Raw genomic sequence first — 17678 nt, 5'->3', positions numbered from 1 at the left:
GCTCTTGACCTCTGCACCCACACTCCAGCCCATCTTCCTACTTTTCTAATTGTGAATATGACAAACTTTTAAATTACACATGGGGGTCATATTATATTTCAGTTAGGATCATTCTTGGTTGTGTTCTGATTTTGCAATATCGATCATCCAGAGGGGTAAATTGTTACATCATATTCTGAAACAATCCAGAACTTTTTGTAGTTCAAATAGTTCTATAAAAATGCCAGAAAAAGATGGACATGAACATATGTGATAAAAGATGATATTTTTGATAAGTATATTAGGAAAATACTTATTAACTAAAATGCATTAAAATGTTACAGCAAAATGCTGTATATTACGGGAAAGTGTGAACTCAAAAGGAGGAAACCTGTATGTGACATGGGTACCAGTTCTGACCACATAAGTAGGATAAAGTACAATCTCTCCCAAAACTTTTCTAAGTGGAGAATGGGAAGTGACAGTTTGGGTTTTGTTGTTGTTGTTGTTGTTGTTGTTGTTGTTGTTCTGAATATGGGTGTGGATGCTCAATTCTCACTTGCTGAGTTACTGATTGTAAAGTGTTGAAACCTTCAGTAAAGCCTGAAACATAAATAGCCTTGTCACTTTTTAGAAGCTATTAAAGAAAAAACCTAGATTTTTTTCTTTCTTATTGACAATGGATTTTTCTCTCTTGCAATGCTCCAGTTTCCCCTCCCTCCATTCCTCCTAGCTTCCCCTACCCTCCTTCTCCTCCACATCCACTCTCCCTCTATTTCCTTTTCAGAAAAAGATGGCCTTCAAGAGACAACAGGACAAAACAAGATAAAATAAAAGGTAAGGCAAAGTCCTCATATCCAGGGTTGCAGGATAAGGCAATTGAACGGGAGAAAAAGAGTCTCAGGAGCAGGCAAAGGAGTCTGAGGCACCCACTTCTACTATTCAAAGTTCCACGACTCTGAACAGCAAGCTAATAGCCATAAAAAATATGCAGAGAAGCTAGTGCAAGCCCACACAGGCTTGCTGCTTTAGCCTCTGCTAGCCAGTGTGAGCCCTGTTTTGTGGATTCAGTTGGTCATGTTCTACTGATGTCCCCCATCCCATCTGACTCCCATAATCTTCCCTCCTCAACTTTCCAGAGGTTTTCTGAGCTTTAAGGGAGGGACCACATGGAGACTCCAATTTAGACCCTCTGCATGATGTTTGGCTGTGGATCTCTGCACCTACTCTGATCTGCTGCCAGAGGAAGATTCTATGGTGATACAACTGAACAAAACTCCTATCTATGGGCATAGCAGAATATCATTAATGATCATTTCATTGTATTTTTTAAAAAGACAGTCATGTTTGGTTTTATGTTAAGTCTTTATGTGCTACCCAGTAGATTATTTATCTGGCTTTACATGCTATAGTATACATATGACAGAAATATATTAACTCATCTGTTGTAAGTGGAATGGCCCATCTCATTACAACAGATGTAACAACAAAATATAAATTATTGAAGAATTTCATAAATATTACATGTTAAATCCATGCCAGCATATAACATCAGATTAAGAAAGGACAAGGGCAGAAATAAAGACAGATTAGGGTAAACAATTACAATGACGGGGGGACTGCATTAGATAAGTTAGGTAAGGTCCTGATAGAGTAACTGGATTTTAAAATTATTATTCATAATGTATAATATTTATTAGTTAGGTTATACTGTTGGGCTTTTAGTGATTTGTTTCAATATGTTTTCAGTATAATAATCCACCCATCCATCTCTTAGTAAGATATATGTTCAAGTCCATAGTGGATTCCATCAACCCTGAGTAATCTGGAATGAATTCTTTAGTATGCTTTTTCTATACCTACACATTCATGATAGAGTTTATTTTAGAAGTTAAGCACACACACACACACACACACACACACACACACACACACATCATGAAACATTTTTCCATTAAGAAGAATAAAGCCATATGGTTTGTTGTTTTGGAGTCTAAGTGAGTTAAGTCCATTCCAGAGACACAAGTATGTACTTTCTCTCACTTGTAGTTCCTAGATTTTATATAGATACATAAAATCATGTACACTTATATATGACAAGAAAGTAAAAGCCACAGGAATGTGGGGACTGACAGGATGAGGAAGGGTTAAAAAAGAGGACCATAGGGAGGTACAGTGAGAAATATGATTAACATATATTTCATAACTGTATGGAAATATCTCTGTATAACATGATAATGTGTATGATGAATACAAACAATAAAATTAAACCACTAGTAATAAAGAGATTTGGATGTGCCCTCCTCTAAAATACCTTATTGGGCTAACCCCCCCCCCCATTTCTTAGTGGTAATGTGAGATGGTACAACCAATGCCTATGTAAGCAGATGACATCAAGGGAACAGTGGGGGCATTGTGATGTAGCACCAGGCTAATACTACATCCAGCTTACTTGACCACCAGATGTGTGGTACTGTCCCAGTTGATGGGATAACTAAGGTAATTACTTAAGTGTTTAACTGGGATGGGGTATGGTCATTGGAGATACTATTAGATGCAGTGATGTATGTGTTAGTTGCCTTTCTGATTGTGGTAGTAAAGCTAACAAAAACATCTTAATAATAGAGGAAGGGATTGTTTGGCTTATAGTTTAAGACACAGTGTAATATGGTAGCAGAGGCTTGGCAGAGAGGTAAATACTGCTTCACCATTCGCTTTCTCTAAGCTATTCAGCCTAGGACCCTAACCATGGAACGGTGCTGCTCACATTTGGGTGGATTTTTCTGACTTAGTTAACCCAGCCTAGAAACTCCTTTATACAATGTGTCTAGAGCTTCATTCCTCAGGTGATTCTAGTCCCTATGAATCTGACAATACTATCATAATGTTTCCCCTAAGGTAATTCTTGTCCTTCATACTTTTAATATGGTCATGCCAAATGCAGATGGGGCTTATGTATGATTCCTTTTTTTTGTGGTAACAATCTTCATTGTCAAGAATGTATGCATTGAATGCAAATAGCATGGGTGATGCTTCAGAGCTTCAAAGATATTGCCTGAAGCTGTTAGACTAAGCAAAGAATCACCGAATATCCATAGCATATAAGAAGCCAATGACCTCCCTACTGAAGGACCTCATATTTTCTCCCATTGAACATCATGGCCAAGATCTGCTCTTGCATGAATATAGGGACACATTCTCTTCTTTAGAAGTTCTTATATCACAAGTACACTACTGGGAACATAAATGAACCAACTTAACTGGTAAAGGATGTGTGCCAGGTTTTAAGTTCTGTTTACTAGTTTTGCTACTCAGTTCCCACCTACCATTGCCATATCTTGAAAAGCTTCTAGCTTGCTTAAGAACTGCAAGAATAAGTCAATGAATATCTTTGAGTTTATTACCACAATTCACTGTGCATTTTATAATGGTTGCTTTTCTTAATGTATTTGTAAATGCTCACAGATGTATGTATGTGACTACTGTATAATAATGTGCCTCTGTATATGCATATGTCTCTGTATGGGAAACAGTCCATTAGTACTTGTACATATATATTTTAATGAACTATTTGTAAGTTGTGAACCTTGTGATCTCTTACCATGGCTAGGGTTAACAAGAGACTAGATGGGCAAGAGATAGAGTTTTTAAAACATGCATTTATTTTGTGTGTATTCGCATTTGTATACACATGTACACATGCACTCCATTGTCAGAAGACACCTTGTTTAAAGTTGGATTTTTTTCTTCTTCAATGTGGTTCCCTGGGATGGAACTCAAGTCATCAAAATTGGTAGCAATCATCTTTTACTAGCTGAACCATCTCAGATATCTAAGTAGGAATCAACAAAAATCAATTTCTAAGATAAGTGATATAGTGTAGATTTTTTTGTTTGGTACTAAAGCCCATGATGATCCAAAGATAAAAATAACTTAAGCAAGATGGACTGTTGTTTGTTGTTAAGATCCTGCATTACTGTCCAATGTTGAGTCAAATTTACATTCCCAAATGACAGTACAGAGTCTAGGTTGTTCCCCCGGAGGGAGGGGAATTCCTCAGCCTTTTCTATGTGTGAAAGCACGTTGCCTCCTGGCCTCACAATCCCTGGTGATACTGCCCCAGTCTCATACCTTTCCCAAGAACACAGAGATTCTCTCCCAGACCACAGATCAGTGTTGATAGGGAGGAGGTGGGATAGGATTCAGTCCATTGCAGCCAGCATGCAGATTTCCACTTCCACAATTTTGCCATTTATATTCACCCCAAGAATACCCCATTATGTTAACTTTTTAAAAAAATGTGTTCTTGTTTGAATCTTCTGCTACTCCTTGGGGGACAGGAATGCACGAGTTCTGTCTAAAGCAGCCCAGGAGTACTAGGCTGGCTGCACATCCATTACCTGCTTAAAGACAGCAGCTTGACCAGACAAGCATAGAATTCTGAGTCAGAGAAGCTCAGTGCCTCCTAGCTCCAAAGGGGTCTGCACTGGGCAAAGTGCTGGGTGCTTGGTTCTGAATCATCCATGACTAAGTATTCTGCCTGCCCACTGCCCCTCTTTCTGTGTGAATGGACTCTCTTTGTCACCCTCTCTCTCTGTCCCCGCCCTCAGCTTCAGTCCTAGTGCCTGTGTACTGTGTTTGATTTGTTATGCAACCCTGACCTGGTGCTTACTAACTAACTAGCCTAGGCTGAACTTCCACCTCAGCTTCCTGAAACCTGAGACTCCAGGGGTGAGCCACCTCACTTGTCCATTGGAAGTGACTGTCAAGGATCCCCAAATTCTCAGAGATAAATGGGCTAATAAGTAAGTGAGGTGTGATTTGGTCATCTATGTGAGGGTGGGGCACAGTTGCAGGCTCCTGTAAACAATGACACTTGGAAAGAATGTGTGTGACCCTGCCATCTGCTGCACACTGCAGCGTTCTTGTTGTTACCCAACACAGACACACAGACACATAGACACACACACAGAGAGAGAGAGAGAGAGAGAGAGAGAGAGAGAGAGAGAGAGAGAGAGAGAGGGAGGGAGGGAGGGAGGGAGGGAGGGAGGGAGGGAGGGAGGGAGGGAGAGAGAGAGAGAGAGAGAGAGAGAGAGAGAGAGAGAGAGAGAGAGAGAGAGAGAGAGAGAGAGACTCTGATGGGTACAGTAGGGCTTACTGTTGCTGTCTTCTGGATTATGGTCAATTATCTTATTTTTTCCAAAAGCTCATACACATTCACGTCTAGTTCAGTTTTTAAAAAATTGTTCTTAAAATGCATGCAGTTCTCTTCTAGGGAACTATTATCAAACAGTTTAAAAGCCCAGATTCTATCTTATTGGCTAGCAGTGCTCCACACAATAAATATAATGAAAAGATTTAAAGCTGATGGATTTCTTCCCAGGTATTAGTGCAACAACCTGGGAATGTCCTTTACTGCCATTCTGAAACTTAAGATTTGACTGGGGAGACATCGCATCTTATTCAAGCTGAATTTAATGTGAAGATTTTGGTTTTCCTTATTTTTGAGCTTCATAATGCCTGTGAATTGTTTCTTGGTTATTCAGAGCTTTCTGAGACTAGTATCCTTTTATCAGTGACCGCATATTATGTGTGTTCTTTTGTGACTGGGTTATCTCACTAAGGATGATATTCTCTAGATGCATCCATTTTCCCAGGAATTTCATAAAGTCATTGTTTCTGATAGCTGAGTAGTACCCCATTGTGTAAATATACCACATTTTTTGTATCCATTCATCTACTGAAGGACATCTGGGTTCTTTCCAGCTTCTGGCTATTATAAATAAGGCTCCTATGAACATGGTGGAGCATATACATACCTTATTGTATGTTGGAACATCTTTGGGGTATATGCCTAGAAGTGGAATAACTGGGTCTTTAGGTAGGGCTATGCTGTACCCCATTTTTAATAAGATTATTTGATTCTCTTTAGTCTAGCTTCCTGAGTTTTTTGTATATATTGGACACTAGCCCTCTATCAGATGTATGATTGATAAAGATCTTTTTTTAAATCTGTTGGCTGCGGTTTTTTCTTCTTAACAGTGTCCTTTGCCTTACAGAAGCTTTGCAATTTCATGAGTCCCATTTGTCGATTCTTGATCTTAGAGCATAAGCCATTGGTGTTCTGTTCAGGAATTTTCCCCCTATGTGTTATAAGCTCTTACTCACTGTCTCTTCTAATAGTTTCAGTGTACCTGGTTTTATGTGGAGATCTTTGATCCACTTGCACTTGAGCTTTGTACAAGGAGATAGGAAAGGATCGATTTACTTTCTTTTGCATGCTGACTGCTAGTTGAACCAACATCATTTGTTGAAGAGGCTGCCTTTTTTCCATTGAATGTTTTTAGCTACTTTGTCAAAGATCAAATGACCATATATGTGTGGGTTCATTTCTGGATCTTCAATTCTGTTCCGTTAATCTACCTGCCTATTTTTGTACCAATACTATGCAGTTTTAATCACAATTGCTTTGCAATATACCTTGAGATTAGGGATGGTGATTTCCTGAGAAGTGTTTTTATTCTTGAGAATAGATTTAGCTATTCTAGGTTTTTTTTTTTTTTACTCCAGATGAATTTGCAAATTGATTTTTCCATCTCTATGAAGAATTGAGTTGGAATTTTGATGGGGATTGCATTGAATCTGTAGATTGCTATTGGCAAGATGGTCATTTTTACGATGTTGGTCCTTCCAATCATGAGCATGGGAGATCTTTCCATTTTCTGAAATTTTCTTCAATTTCCTACTTCAGAGTCTTGAAGTTCTTGTCATACAGGTCCTTCACTTGCTTGCTTAGGGTCACCCTGAGGTATTCTATAGTCTTTGTGACTATTGTGAAGGGTATCTTTTCCCTAATTTCTTTTTCAACCTGTTTGTTTTTTGAGTAGAGGAAGGCTACTGCTTTGTTAGAGTTAATTTTGTATCCAGCCACTTTGCTGAAGTTGTTTCTCAGCTGTAAAAGTTCTCTGGTGGAATTTTTGGGGGTCACTTAAGTATACTATCATATCATATGCAAATAGTGATATTTTGACTTCTCCCTTTCCAATGTGAATAACTTTGACTTCTTTTTGTTGTCTAATTGCTCTGGCCAGGACTTCCAGTACTATGCTGAATAGGTAGGGGGACAGTCCCTGATTTTAGTGGGATTGCTTCAAATTTCCCTTCATTTAGTTTGATGTTGGCTACTGGTTTGCTGTATATTGCTTTTAATATGTTCAGGTATGGGCCTTTTTTCCAATACTTCTATCATGAAGGGGTGTTGAATTTTGTCAAATGCTTTCTCAGCATCTAGTGAGAGAATCATGTGGTTTTTTTTCTTTGAGTTTGTTTATATGGTGGATTATGTTGATGGATTTCCATATATTGAACCATCCCTGCATCCCTGGGATAAAGCCTACTTGATCATGTTAATATTTTTATGAATTCTGTTTGCAAGAATTTTATTGAGTATTTTTGCATCGATGATCATGAGAAAAACTGGTCTGAATTTGTTTTTCTTAGTAGTGTCTTTGTGTGGTTTTGGAATGAGTGTAATTGTGGCTTCGAACAATGAGTTGGGTAGTGTTCCTTCTGTTTCTATTTTGTGGAATAGTTTGCAGAGTATAGGTATTAGATCTTCTATAAAAGTCTGATAGAATTCTCCACTGAACTCATCTGGTCCTGGGCTTTTTTTTTTTTTTTTTTTTTTTTTGGTTGGGAGGATTTTGATGACTTCTATTTCTTTAGGTGTTATGGGATTGTTTAGATGGTTTATCTGATCCTCATTTAACTTTGATATCTGGTATCTGTCTAGAAATTTATTCATTTCCTCTAGATTTTCCAGTTTTGTTGAGTATAGGCTATTGATGATTTCTTGAATTTCCTTAGTTTCTGTTTGTTATGTCTCCCTTTTCATTTCTGATTTTGTTGATTTGGATACTCTCTCTGTGCCCTCTAGCTAGTCTGGCTAAGGGTTTATCGATCTTATTGACTTTCTCAAAGAACCAGCTCTTGGGTGTTTTGATTCTTTGTGTAGTTCTTTTTGTCTCTATTTGGTTGATTTCTGCTCTGAGTTTGATTATTTCCTGTTGTCTGCTCCTCTTGGGTTAATCTGCTTCTGTTTGTTCTAGGGCTTTCAGCTGGGGTGTCAAGTTGCTAGTGTATGCTCTCTCCAGTTTCTTTTTAGAGGCACTCAGAGCTACAAGTTTTCGTCTTACTACTGCTTTCATTGCATCCCATAAGTTTGGGCACATTGTGTCTTCATGTTACTTAATTTTTTAAAAAAAAAATCCTTAATTTATTTCTTTATTTCTTTCTTGGCCATGTTATCACTGAGCAGAGAATTGTTCACCTTTCATGTGTGTGTGGGCTTTTTGTTGCTTTTGTTGTATTAAGACAAGCCTTAGTCCATGGTGATCTGATAGGATGTATGCCCTTATCCCAATTTTAAATGAGCAACCTTTCTTTAAAATTATAATTTCAACTGAGAATATATAGATGCAAGTGCACTTTCAAAAAATAATAAAACAAGTTCTCTTGTGCACTTCACTTCTGTTGATGGTGACCTCTTTGCAACAGTACAGTAAAATGTCATGACCAGAAGTTACCTTTCCTAGCACGGGAAGATGGATGGCTATGTAAGTAATGTGGTTGCCATACAAGCATGGGGTTAAGTGAAAGACTGCAGCATTACAAAAGGTGGAGAGCAATTGGAAAGACACCTGATATAAACTTCTTGCTTTTATATGGACACACATGCATTTACCCACACAAGAACATATGCATGCATAGCAAACATACACATATATGCTGGGAAAAATCTACAAATGTATTTATATACAATTATGTATGTATGTATCTTTGGTTTCATGTCATTTATCACATGTGTAAGAGCATACCTTAAAAAAACAATTATTTTTGTTTTGATATTGATATGTATGTCTGTGTGTGGGTATGTGAACGTGAGTGACAGGGAGACCAAAACATGTTATGGATTTCCTGGAGGTAGAACTGTAAGTGTAACTTGAGGGAATCAAAGACAACTATACATTCACACCCCACAACAAGCGTTAGGGGAAAAATGATTTATGGGGGAAAAGCACAACAGGGAGGTTATCTCTGCTCCAGAGAGAAGCAGCAGGGAACTGAGCAGGAGGCAGGCTTATATAGTTTCTGGGGGGGGGGGAGTTTTCCAGGGTGGAGATTTCCAGGGTGGGGATTGGTGGGATTTCAAGTCAAGCCCAGGTATTAGTGGGATTTTGAGCTCAGGGATTGGTGGGTTTTCAAGCTCAGAGATTGGTGGATTTTGGTAGGGTTTCAAACCCAGAAGTGGGCTCTGACCTTTTGCCCTACAAAAGTTACAGGCAACTGTGAGCTGCATGAGGTAGGTGCAGTCAGTGCCTTAAGGGGTGAGGCATCTCTCCAGACCCACAGGAACATAACCTTTCTATTCCTAGGAATTTCTTCTCTAGAGAGGCTTGCAAGTATGGCCAAAGCAATGTGTTCAGAGACACTGATTGCAATATTGATCTAGTAGCCCAAGAAACAGCGACATCTTACTAGCATCATTGGGTAACAAGGAGATTTTCTTTTTTTGTTTACTAGGTTTTTTTTTTTTTTTTTTTTTTTTTTTTTTTTTTTTTTTTTGTATAGCCTTGGTGGTCCTAGCACTCACTCTGTTAGAACAGGTGGGCCTCAACCTCATAGATCCTCCTGTTTCTGCCTCTGAAGTGCTGGGATTAAAGGTGTGCACCACCACTGCCCGGCACAAGGAAATGCTTTTGGCACAATGTGAAATGCAGCAAAGAATAAAGAAATTAGGATAAGCTATTTGTGGGACAGTAGAAAGCATTTCGGACTAAGGGTAAGAACTATTGAACAGGATGTGAATGCACTGAAGCAAAATACTGGAGTAAAACTGCAAGGTTAAGTGTATACACACAAAGGGATGCATTAAAACCATGAAAAGTGCCACAAGGCGTGTCAGCACACATCTGTAATCCTAGCACTCTGGAAGATGGAGGCAGGTTTGCAACAAGTTTGAGGCTAGCCTAGCTATAGAGTGAGCTCAAGGCCACCCTCAGGGTCATACTTAGTGTGAACAAAGCAAGCAAGCACACCTGCAAGGACAAAGTGGCTAAAAGATAGTTACCAAATGTTTCCATTGAGAAGCCAAACATCTCAAACCGAAACAAATCTCCAGTCTTTGGAAGCGAGTGGGTGGGTGCTTGGAGCAGCTCAGAGGCTTCTGAGGCTAAGGTCTTCTCTTCAGCCTGCAAGAGAGGAAAGGTAGGAGTCTTTTCCTAAGCCAGTGAGGTGGAGCAGGACGTTCCTTAGTGCAGGAGGTGGGTCATGGATGGTGGATAGATTGGGGTCAGGGAAGGAGGCAGGAAAAGCAACAAGCTGCTGAGACCAGGAGGCTCTTGCTCACACCAGGCTCCTTTCAAACCCACGGAATGATGGCAACACGAGTGACTGAAACCAGCATCTGGGAGTCTGGTGGAAAATGAAAAGAGAAGTCACCCATACTGAAACCTTAACATTCATGGAGGCAGACTGGGGCTACCTTAAAGCAGTAGTCTTCATGAGGAAAGACAGCAGCTCTCTTTCACACGTGTGGTGACTCTGTCTGTCCTTCATCCTCCCCCTCCCCCCCAACATTCCGCATTTATTCCTAAATTAAATTGAAATGTGTTCAGGAAGGATAAAATAGGACAAGGAATGAACTTGTACCCCCCCACTGGAAAATGAGTTCTTTCTATCCCTTTCCCACCTCTACCCCTTGCATTTTTTTTGTAACATACAGACACATTTTTCCATAAGACACTCCCAGCAAAATTGAAAACACATGTCCAGATGGCCAGGCTAGGCTATGCATGTTCCTGTGCGAGGAGTTTCTCTGAGCTGCGGCAAAAGCAACTTTCTCAGCTCCTGGATGTTGAGGCTTGTCTGAGTAGTCCCTAAAGTAGCAAACAGATCTCTGCTGCTGTAACGACTTCTTCCTATTCAACCACCCAGCTGCCTTCATTCTCCAAAAGTTACATAGTGTGGATTTCTTTCCTGATAAACTCCAAGGCTTGCTCCCTGATTGGTCTCAGTGTAGGAAAGGACGTGACATCAGCAACTTTTCAGACTCGAGACCTGAGGGCAGTTGTGTACTTTGGCTGGTCTCCAGCGTGCTAGGTTGAGGTGTGTGTGTGTGTGTGTGTGTGTGTGTGTGTGTGTGTGTGTGTGTGTGTGCATGAGGATCTCTTTGACCACAGGTAGTATCCACATAACCCTGCCTGTGCTGTTCTCTGCTGCAGCCTGCTTGGACCAAGACGTGTGCAGTTCAACCAGCCACAGATCTGGAATTTCCCAGGGGCATCAGGAGCATGGCATTTGAGTTTTCCTGAACAACCGAAGTGGAACATAAGAATTTGCTGGCCTAGGAAGATACCATGGATGGTGAACAAAGGGGCAGGAGTGACAAGCCAGGAGGCTCTCCTCACCTCAGATTTCTTTCAAACCCATTGATGGGAGGTGAGTCACAGAAGATGGGAAAACAAAGTGCTTGGGAGGGTGGTTAATGTGTTCAAGAGAGAGAAGAGAGCTGGGTTACATCAGTGAGTCTTTCTGTAGGGTGTCCATAGGGCAGCTACTGAACAGATGTCCACAGTTAGTCTCCGTCCTTTAAGTGGTTATTCAAAAACTATCTTTGTAGAGTCATAAAGGTGACATGACTTTTTTTGTCATGGAGCATTTTCTAGTGGTGAAAACATTTTCTCCAAGGAGTCACTCACTGTTTTGTGGGTCAGGTGTATTACTTATTAAATAAGAGGTTTAAGAGTTACTTATAAGTAGCTGTGTTTCGCTCTCCTGTGTAGTTTAGGTTGACCTTAAACTCATTATCCTCCTGTCTCAGCCTCTGAAGTGCTGAGATTACAGGTATTGTGTGTGTGTGTGTGTGTGTGTGTGCCACATAATCTTATAGGAACACTGTAATTGCTAAAAATATTCTCTTATTAAAAGTTCCCCTAGATATTTCATATTTGGTGAAGCTAGGTTTCTCAAGGATATTGGCTGGTTGATTGACTATAAAATGCAACATTTGAAATGCTACAAAGATTTCTTCCAGGCATGTGTTGCACCCACTGGCTCCCTGTTACTCTCATGGAACATTCAGCAGGTTCCAGAAGAAGGAATTGTCTACCTGAGCATTCAAGGAGACACTATCACATTCAAAACACTTGCCCTCAATACTTTTCTATTAGAAGGACAATAAACAGGTTCTAAAGTCCTCCAAAGACTTAATGATGTCTTTCTGTACAGGTTTGTAAAAGGAAGCAACAGAAAGTAGACAAGACAATATGCCTTCCCTCTTTGATTGAGGTGAGGAGACAGGCTTGCACATTTTTTGTTTGTTTGTTTTTTACTTATCCACTTTTGTCCCCAAAATGTACAGGGCCCTCGATGGTGAGTGAGATTTCCACACACAGTGACAGAGCTTAGTTAATTAGCATGCATTGAGTACACATTTGGAATAGTAAGAATGTGAATTGGAATCAAGAATCACTTTCAAAAATGGGTTTGTTGAGTAATTTTTAATGCAGCAATCCAATCATTGTTGGAAACAGTAATTCAATAGAGTTCTAGACAGTTAGTTCACAGCAAAGTCTTGTGTTTTTACTTTTGTTTGTATGTGGAGAGAGAAACTAGCCCCATTTCCTGAATGTTATGCTGCTTAGAAAGTGGACAGGTTGTTCCAGCTAGGATGTGGAGTACCTTGAGGAGTCAATTTAATGAGAATTAATTTGGAGAGATGGAACTGGATGATGAATTGTGTGTGTGTGTGTGTGTGTGTGTGTGTGTGTGTGTACATGAAAGTCAGTGCATATACAATACTTGAGTATGTAGGTAGAAGCCAGAAGTCAAATTGGGTATCTTCTACTGCTCTCTTCCTTGTTTCTAAGACAGTCAGTGTTTCAGTGAACCTGAAGTATACTGTTTGGGCTAGACTGGATACCCAGTGAGCCCCCAGGATATGTGCCTCTGTTCTTCTAGCACTGGGGTGTGTGCTCCTATGCATGTCTTTTGACATAGATATTGGGGATCTGAATTCAGATCCTTCTGTTTGCATAAAAGGTATGTTAGTCACTGAGCCTTCTCCATCTCCACAGAATGGTAAATCTTTTAAATTTGTATGAAGGGAGTTAGGCTTTGCGAGTTGGGGAACAGGAAGTCATTGATGGTCCTAAAGAGATAATGAAGAGTCTGAGAAGATTCATATAGTACCCCATTTAGAATAAATCATGGAGACATGCTAAATAAGTGAGAAGACTCTGTTGAAGCTTGGGTATCTTCATCCTCAAACATCCTCTATGTGATTTTGACTGGAATTTTCAGGGAGCACACCTTAAGAACCATTGCACAAATCTAAGGATGCAACTGATAGCTGGGTCAAACTTCAGATACGATGAGTAAGCACTTTAATTTTGAAGGAAAGAGAAATTGGATTGTGCAATTTGTTTCAATATTGTGACATACTGGGAGAAAACATTTTAGATTGTGAAGTGTTTTTTTTTTTTTTTTTTTTAAACCCCATATTAGGTTAGACAGAAGAGCTAGATAAGAGGGAAGCTGGAAAGAAAGCTGGCTTAGTGCGGTGAAAAGTGCAAGGGGGGGGGGGAATCAGAACAGAGCTTTCTTTATCTCTGTTATATGTACATGTTCAGGTGAGTGTGTGTACAAAAGGGTATGTATGCATGTGTATGTACATATGTGAAGGTCAGAGGTCAGTGTAGTGTGTCATCTGTAATCTCTCTCCACCTTAATTTTTTGAGGTAGGGTCTCCCACTGAAGTTGGAGCTTGCTGATTCAGTAACTGTGACTTGCTAGAGCGCTCCAGGGATCCTCCCTGCAGCCATCTCCCCTGGTGCTGGTATTACAAACACATTGGTACAGTTTTTTAATGGGATGCTATGGATCTGAACTCATGTCCTCTTGCCTATGTGACAAGCTTCCTTTTTTAAAAAAAAATAATCAATTGACTGTCTTTATAGCTCTTCAGGGGTTCCATTTTTGACATAAAACTGTGAATAACATTGCCTAATCACATAACCTGGTGATATGGGGCCAAGGTTGGAAATGAATACAGGCTGAGTATGAGAAGCCTCAGAATGTTCTGCAGAAGGCTTGTGGTTGAAACTCAATGAATGGAGAAACTTTCCAATGGCCAACAAGTGGCACATGGCGTCAGTAAGTTGTACCATAAAAACAGGAAGGGATTTCTGATGTTATTATTCCAAGGGACCTAAAGGGATAGCAGTTTTCAAAGACATGGAAATCACAAGATAGGTGACTGGACACTTGGACATCCCTGCTTGCTTATATTCTCCTTCTCTGACCCAGAATGCCAATTTTCTCTTTATTTCCCACACCCAGTGTAACAAACCACTGCTCCCATGCAGCTCCCCTAGGTTTTTCACTCTTCTCAAGTAGACTGTTTTGCTCCCTACTTTACACATTTTTTTTTTCTCAGCTCAGGGGCTGGAAAACCCTCTGTGGTAGCTAGTTACATTTGTTTGTGCTTCTGAGGCCTTGACCTTGGTGAAGTGTGGAATGTGGAACATTCAGAATGTTGTTTCCAAGTTGGTTGTAAGACTCCCAGCTCTGCTGAAGGTATCCTCTGGCATCTTCATAGGACTGGCTATAGTTCACTCTTTTTCTCTCTCCTCTTTTCTAGAAGAAGAGGAAAAGATCAGAAGATGGAGAGCCAACTCTTCACAGAGATTGATTTAGTGCTTGACTCTGCTGTCTAGGGAACAGGGGAAGAGTAGCATTCCTCCCCAGAAAGTACTTTGTCAGGGATTGAATTGTACCTCCCAAATGATCCTTGGAAATCCTAACTAGCCTTTGGATTTCAGAAAGAGACTACTATTGGGTAATTATGATGGTGCACATATAATCAATAAACTAAAGCCTCCTTGGCATGGCTTGGATTCTTAATCCCATAAGATTGGTGTTTCAATAAGAAAAGGAGAGTGGACATTCAGAGAGAATGCTATGCAGCAAATGTCAGAGATGAGAGCACCAGATCTATGAACTAAGGAAAGCCAAGGATGGACATCAAGTGTGAGAAGCTAGAGGAGAGGAGAGCAAGGATTCCTCCTTGGTGACTTTGGAAAGAGCAGGGCCTTTGTGACACTTAGACTTCTGTTAAACTTCCAGCCTTGACAGCAGAAAGAAAATGCATTCCAATTGTCACAAGCTTATTGTAGTTGTGTGAAGTACTTTGTTACAGCATTCTATGAGCCATCTCTCTGACACAAGTTGGTTTGTGTTTGGTTGTTTGCCTGAAAGCTCATATCACCAGAGACAATTTTTTCTTCTCAAAATTGAGCCCACTTGATTAGGAAAAATAATTCACATTTAAGCAGAAAGCAGGCAAGAGTAGGCATTGAAAGGAAATGGTTTCCTACTTTTAGATGTTGGGTCAGTTCAGCAAAGGATGCTTTCTGAGGGTGTTTTGTCTCTGTAAACAGAAGAGGTGAAGATGTGAAATTATGGAGAGCTGAAGGAAGGAGGGTACAGAGAAGGGAAGAGGAGGAGGGGGGAGGGAAGGGAGAAAGGGGCTGGATAAGAGATGGAGTAGACTGGACCATCTTGCCCAAGAGGTCTCATACTTTGTCCACTCTCCCCATATCAGGATTCTTCTTCAGTCTTGGAGTATTGGTTAATACCACTGAATGTACCTTTGTTGCATCCCAGATGATCCAGTCTCTTTAGAGCAACTTCCCCCTTCCACTTTCGACCTTGCAAAAATGTTTCCTAAAATGGATTTATGCTACTGCCTCACATTTACTAGGGTTCTTAGAACTTTTTTAATAGCTCTTTTCAGAATGGGGCAATTAGTGCACTTTAAATCTCCCCTGAAATAATGGAAATCTTCGAAATTGTTCCAGAAAGCATAATAAAAAATGAAACAGCAATCTTCCTAATGTGCCACAGGCTTGATAGAGATACTTTCCTTTTAAAGGGCAAGTTTAATGACACTAATTGGAGGACTTGTGAGATTTTAAGCTACAATGGTGGATCCGTGACATTACCAGTAGCCTCATTTGGTATCTCTTTAGTTTTTGGCAGTAAAACCAAATATAGGCCATAGATGAACCAATACTATGAATGAATACTCAGTCTATGCCAAGGGTGTGTACAATCTGTTGGTAATAATAACTTTTGGGTTTCAAAGACTCTGGTGGAATTGATGGAAGAGGGGTATTGTGGCCTAGGATCTCTCTGTCATATCATGGATAGTCCGTCTACCATGATCATCATCCATAGTCTGATAGGAGAATAGGTCTTGTCTTCTGCTTGTTCTTTTTTTTCCAGCTGGTAGTTGTCAGGAATCATAAGTGGTTGCCTTAGGAGGCAACTAGCCATATACTGACCCTGTAGCACATTGCCTACTCCAGGCATGTGCCCTAGAAATGCCTGGAGCAGTGTGTTCTAGGTGTCTTCTCTGCTGGCTATCACAAGTAGCAAGTCTCAATTCCATGTTTGTAGAGCAAGAGGATGTGTGGATTATTTCTACGTTGCAAAATTATGTTTGCTTGCCCCCTTCTCTCCCTTGTTTCTTCCCTCCCTCTCTCCCTTCCCTCTTGCATGCACAATCTGTGCTGTGTCAATGCTAGAAAAGTGTTAATGTGTTAATACTACCAGTACCAACATTTAGGTTTTTACACACTCCAGTGCTCTGAGACTTGCTGAAAGTGAATTCCTTGTATAAGGTTAACAAAGGATTAGACTTAGGAACTATGTCTTTCTTCGGGGCAGGAACATGGGCTTAAGAAATGTCGTACCAACTAAAATGGCTTTGGAGTTAGAAGGGGAAGCCTTTTATATTGTTGATGGAAATATATGCTGGGGTGGGCACTTTGGAAAATACTCTCAAGGGACTAAACATATATAGAAGTCATAGGCTTCTGTGGGGATAGGCACAAATAATTGGAAACACAGATCTACCCCCTAAATATGGAAGGAATGTTTGTAGCAGCATTTTGCTAACCCTAAAGTGGAAACAACACAAATTTTCTTCACCCGATAAATGGTTCACTTTAATGTAATTGATCCATACAATGAGTATTTGACTAAAGATGTCATGAAGTGCTAATGCATGCCACAGAGTGGATGCAGCTTGGAGCATGCTAAATTAAAGGAGTCAGTGCATTGTAGAGTCTCACTTAGATGAACTGTCCAGAATAGGCAGATCCATAAAGACAAGAAACAGATCAATGGTTGTCGGGCTAGTACAGGTGTTGATGTGCAATGAATGCCAATGGCCATGAGATTTCTTCACAGGGTAATGAAAATGGCCTGAGACTGATTGTGTTGTTGGCTGCACACATCTGTATTCATAAAGAAAAGCATTGGATTGGATCCTTCCAATTGGCAGATCTTAATGTGAGTTGTAGCTCAGTGAAGATGTTCTCTAGCAATCTAGAGTTTTGTCAGCCCTGTGGTGTGTTCCTGAACCACACTTTCTCCTGCTACAAGACACAGGGTGTCTCTGCTTTGTAAATGTTGAATTCTGCATGATTTCAAAGCACCAAATAGATTTGGTTTGGATCTTGGGAGGAGCATCATTCTATATTTGCCGTAAGGAAGAGAAATGTTCCCTTGATGAATAAGTAGGAGTCAAGCACCAGTTTTTGGCATTTGTTTAATAATATAGTTGCAATACT

The 17678-nt window shown here is 40.2% G+C and overlaps 1 protein-coding gene across 1 annotated transcript in view; it reads left to right on the top strand.

The window, feature by feature from the left end:
* Positions 1-687: 687 nt before the first annotated feature.
* The window catches only part of ASB9 (ankyrin repeat and SOCS box containing 9), a gene marked incomplete at its 3' end in the record, with an annotated part of 41638 nt that continues 24647 nt past the window's right edge, over positions 688-17678 (top strand). Inside the window, exons 1-2 of the mRNA XM_080910799.1 lie at positions 688-816; positions 11262-11478. Coding sequence (XP_080766925.1) covers positions 11397-11478 — 82 coding nt within the window. The 5' untranslated portion in view covers positions 688-816; positions 11262-11396. The remainder of the gene's footprint in view (positions 817-11261; positions 11479-17678) is intronic.

The sequence above is a fragment of the Micromys minutus genome (genome assembly GCF_963924665.1).
Source record: "Micromys minutus genome assembly, chromosome: X".
NCBI classification, from domain to species: domain Eukaryota; kingdom Metazoa; phylum Chordata; class Mammalia; order Rodentia; family Muridae; genus Micromys; species Micromys minutus.
The sequence above is the reverse complement of the archived record's forward strand: the minus strand, read 5'-3'. Positions and strand labels throughout refer to the sequence as shown.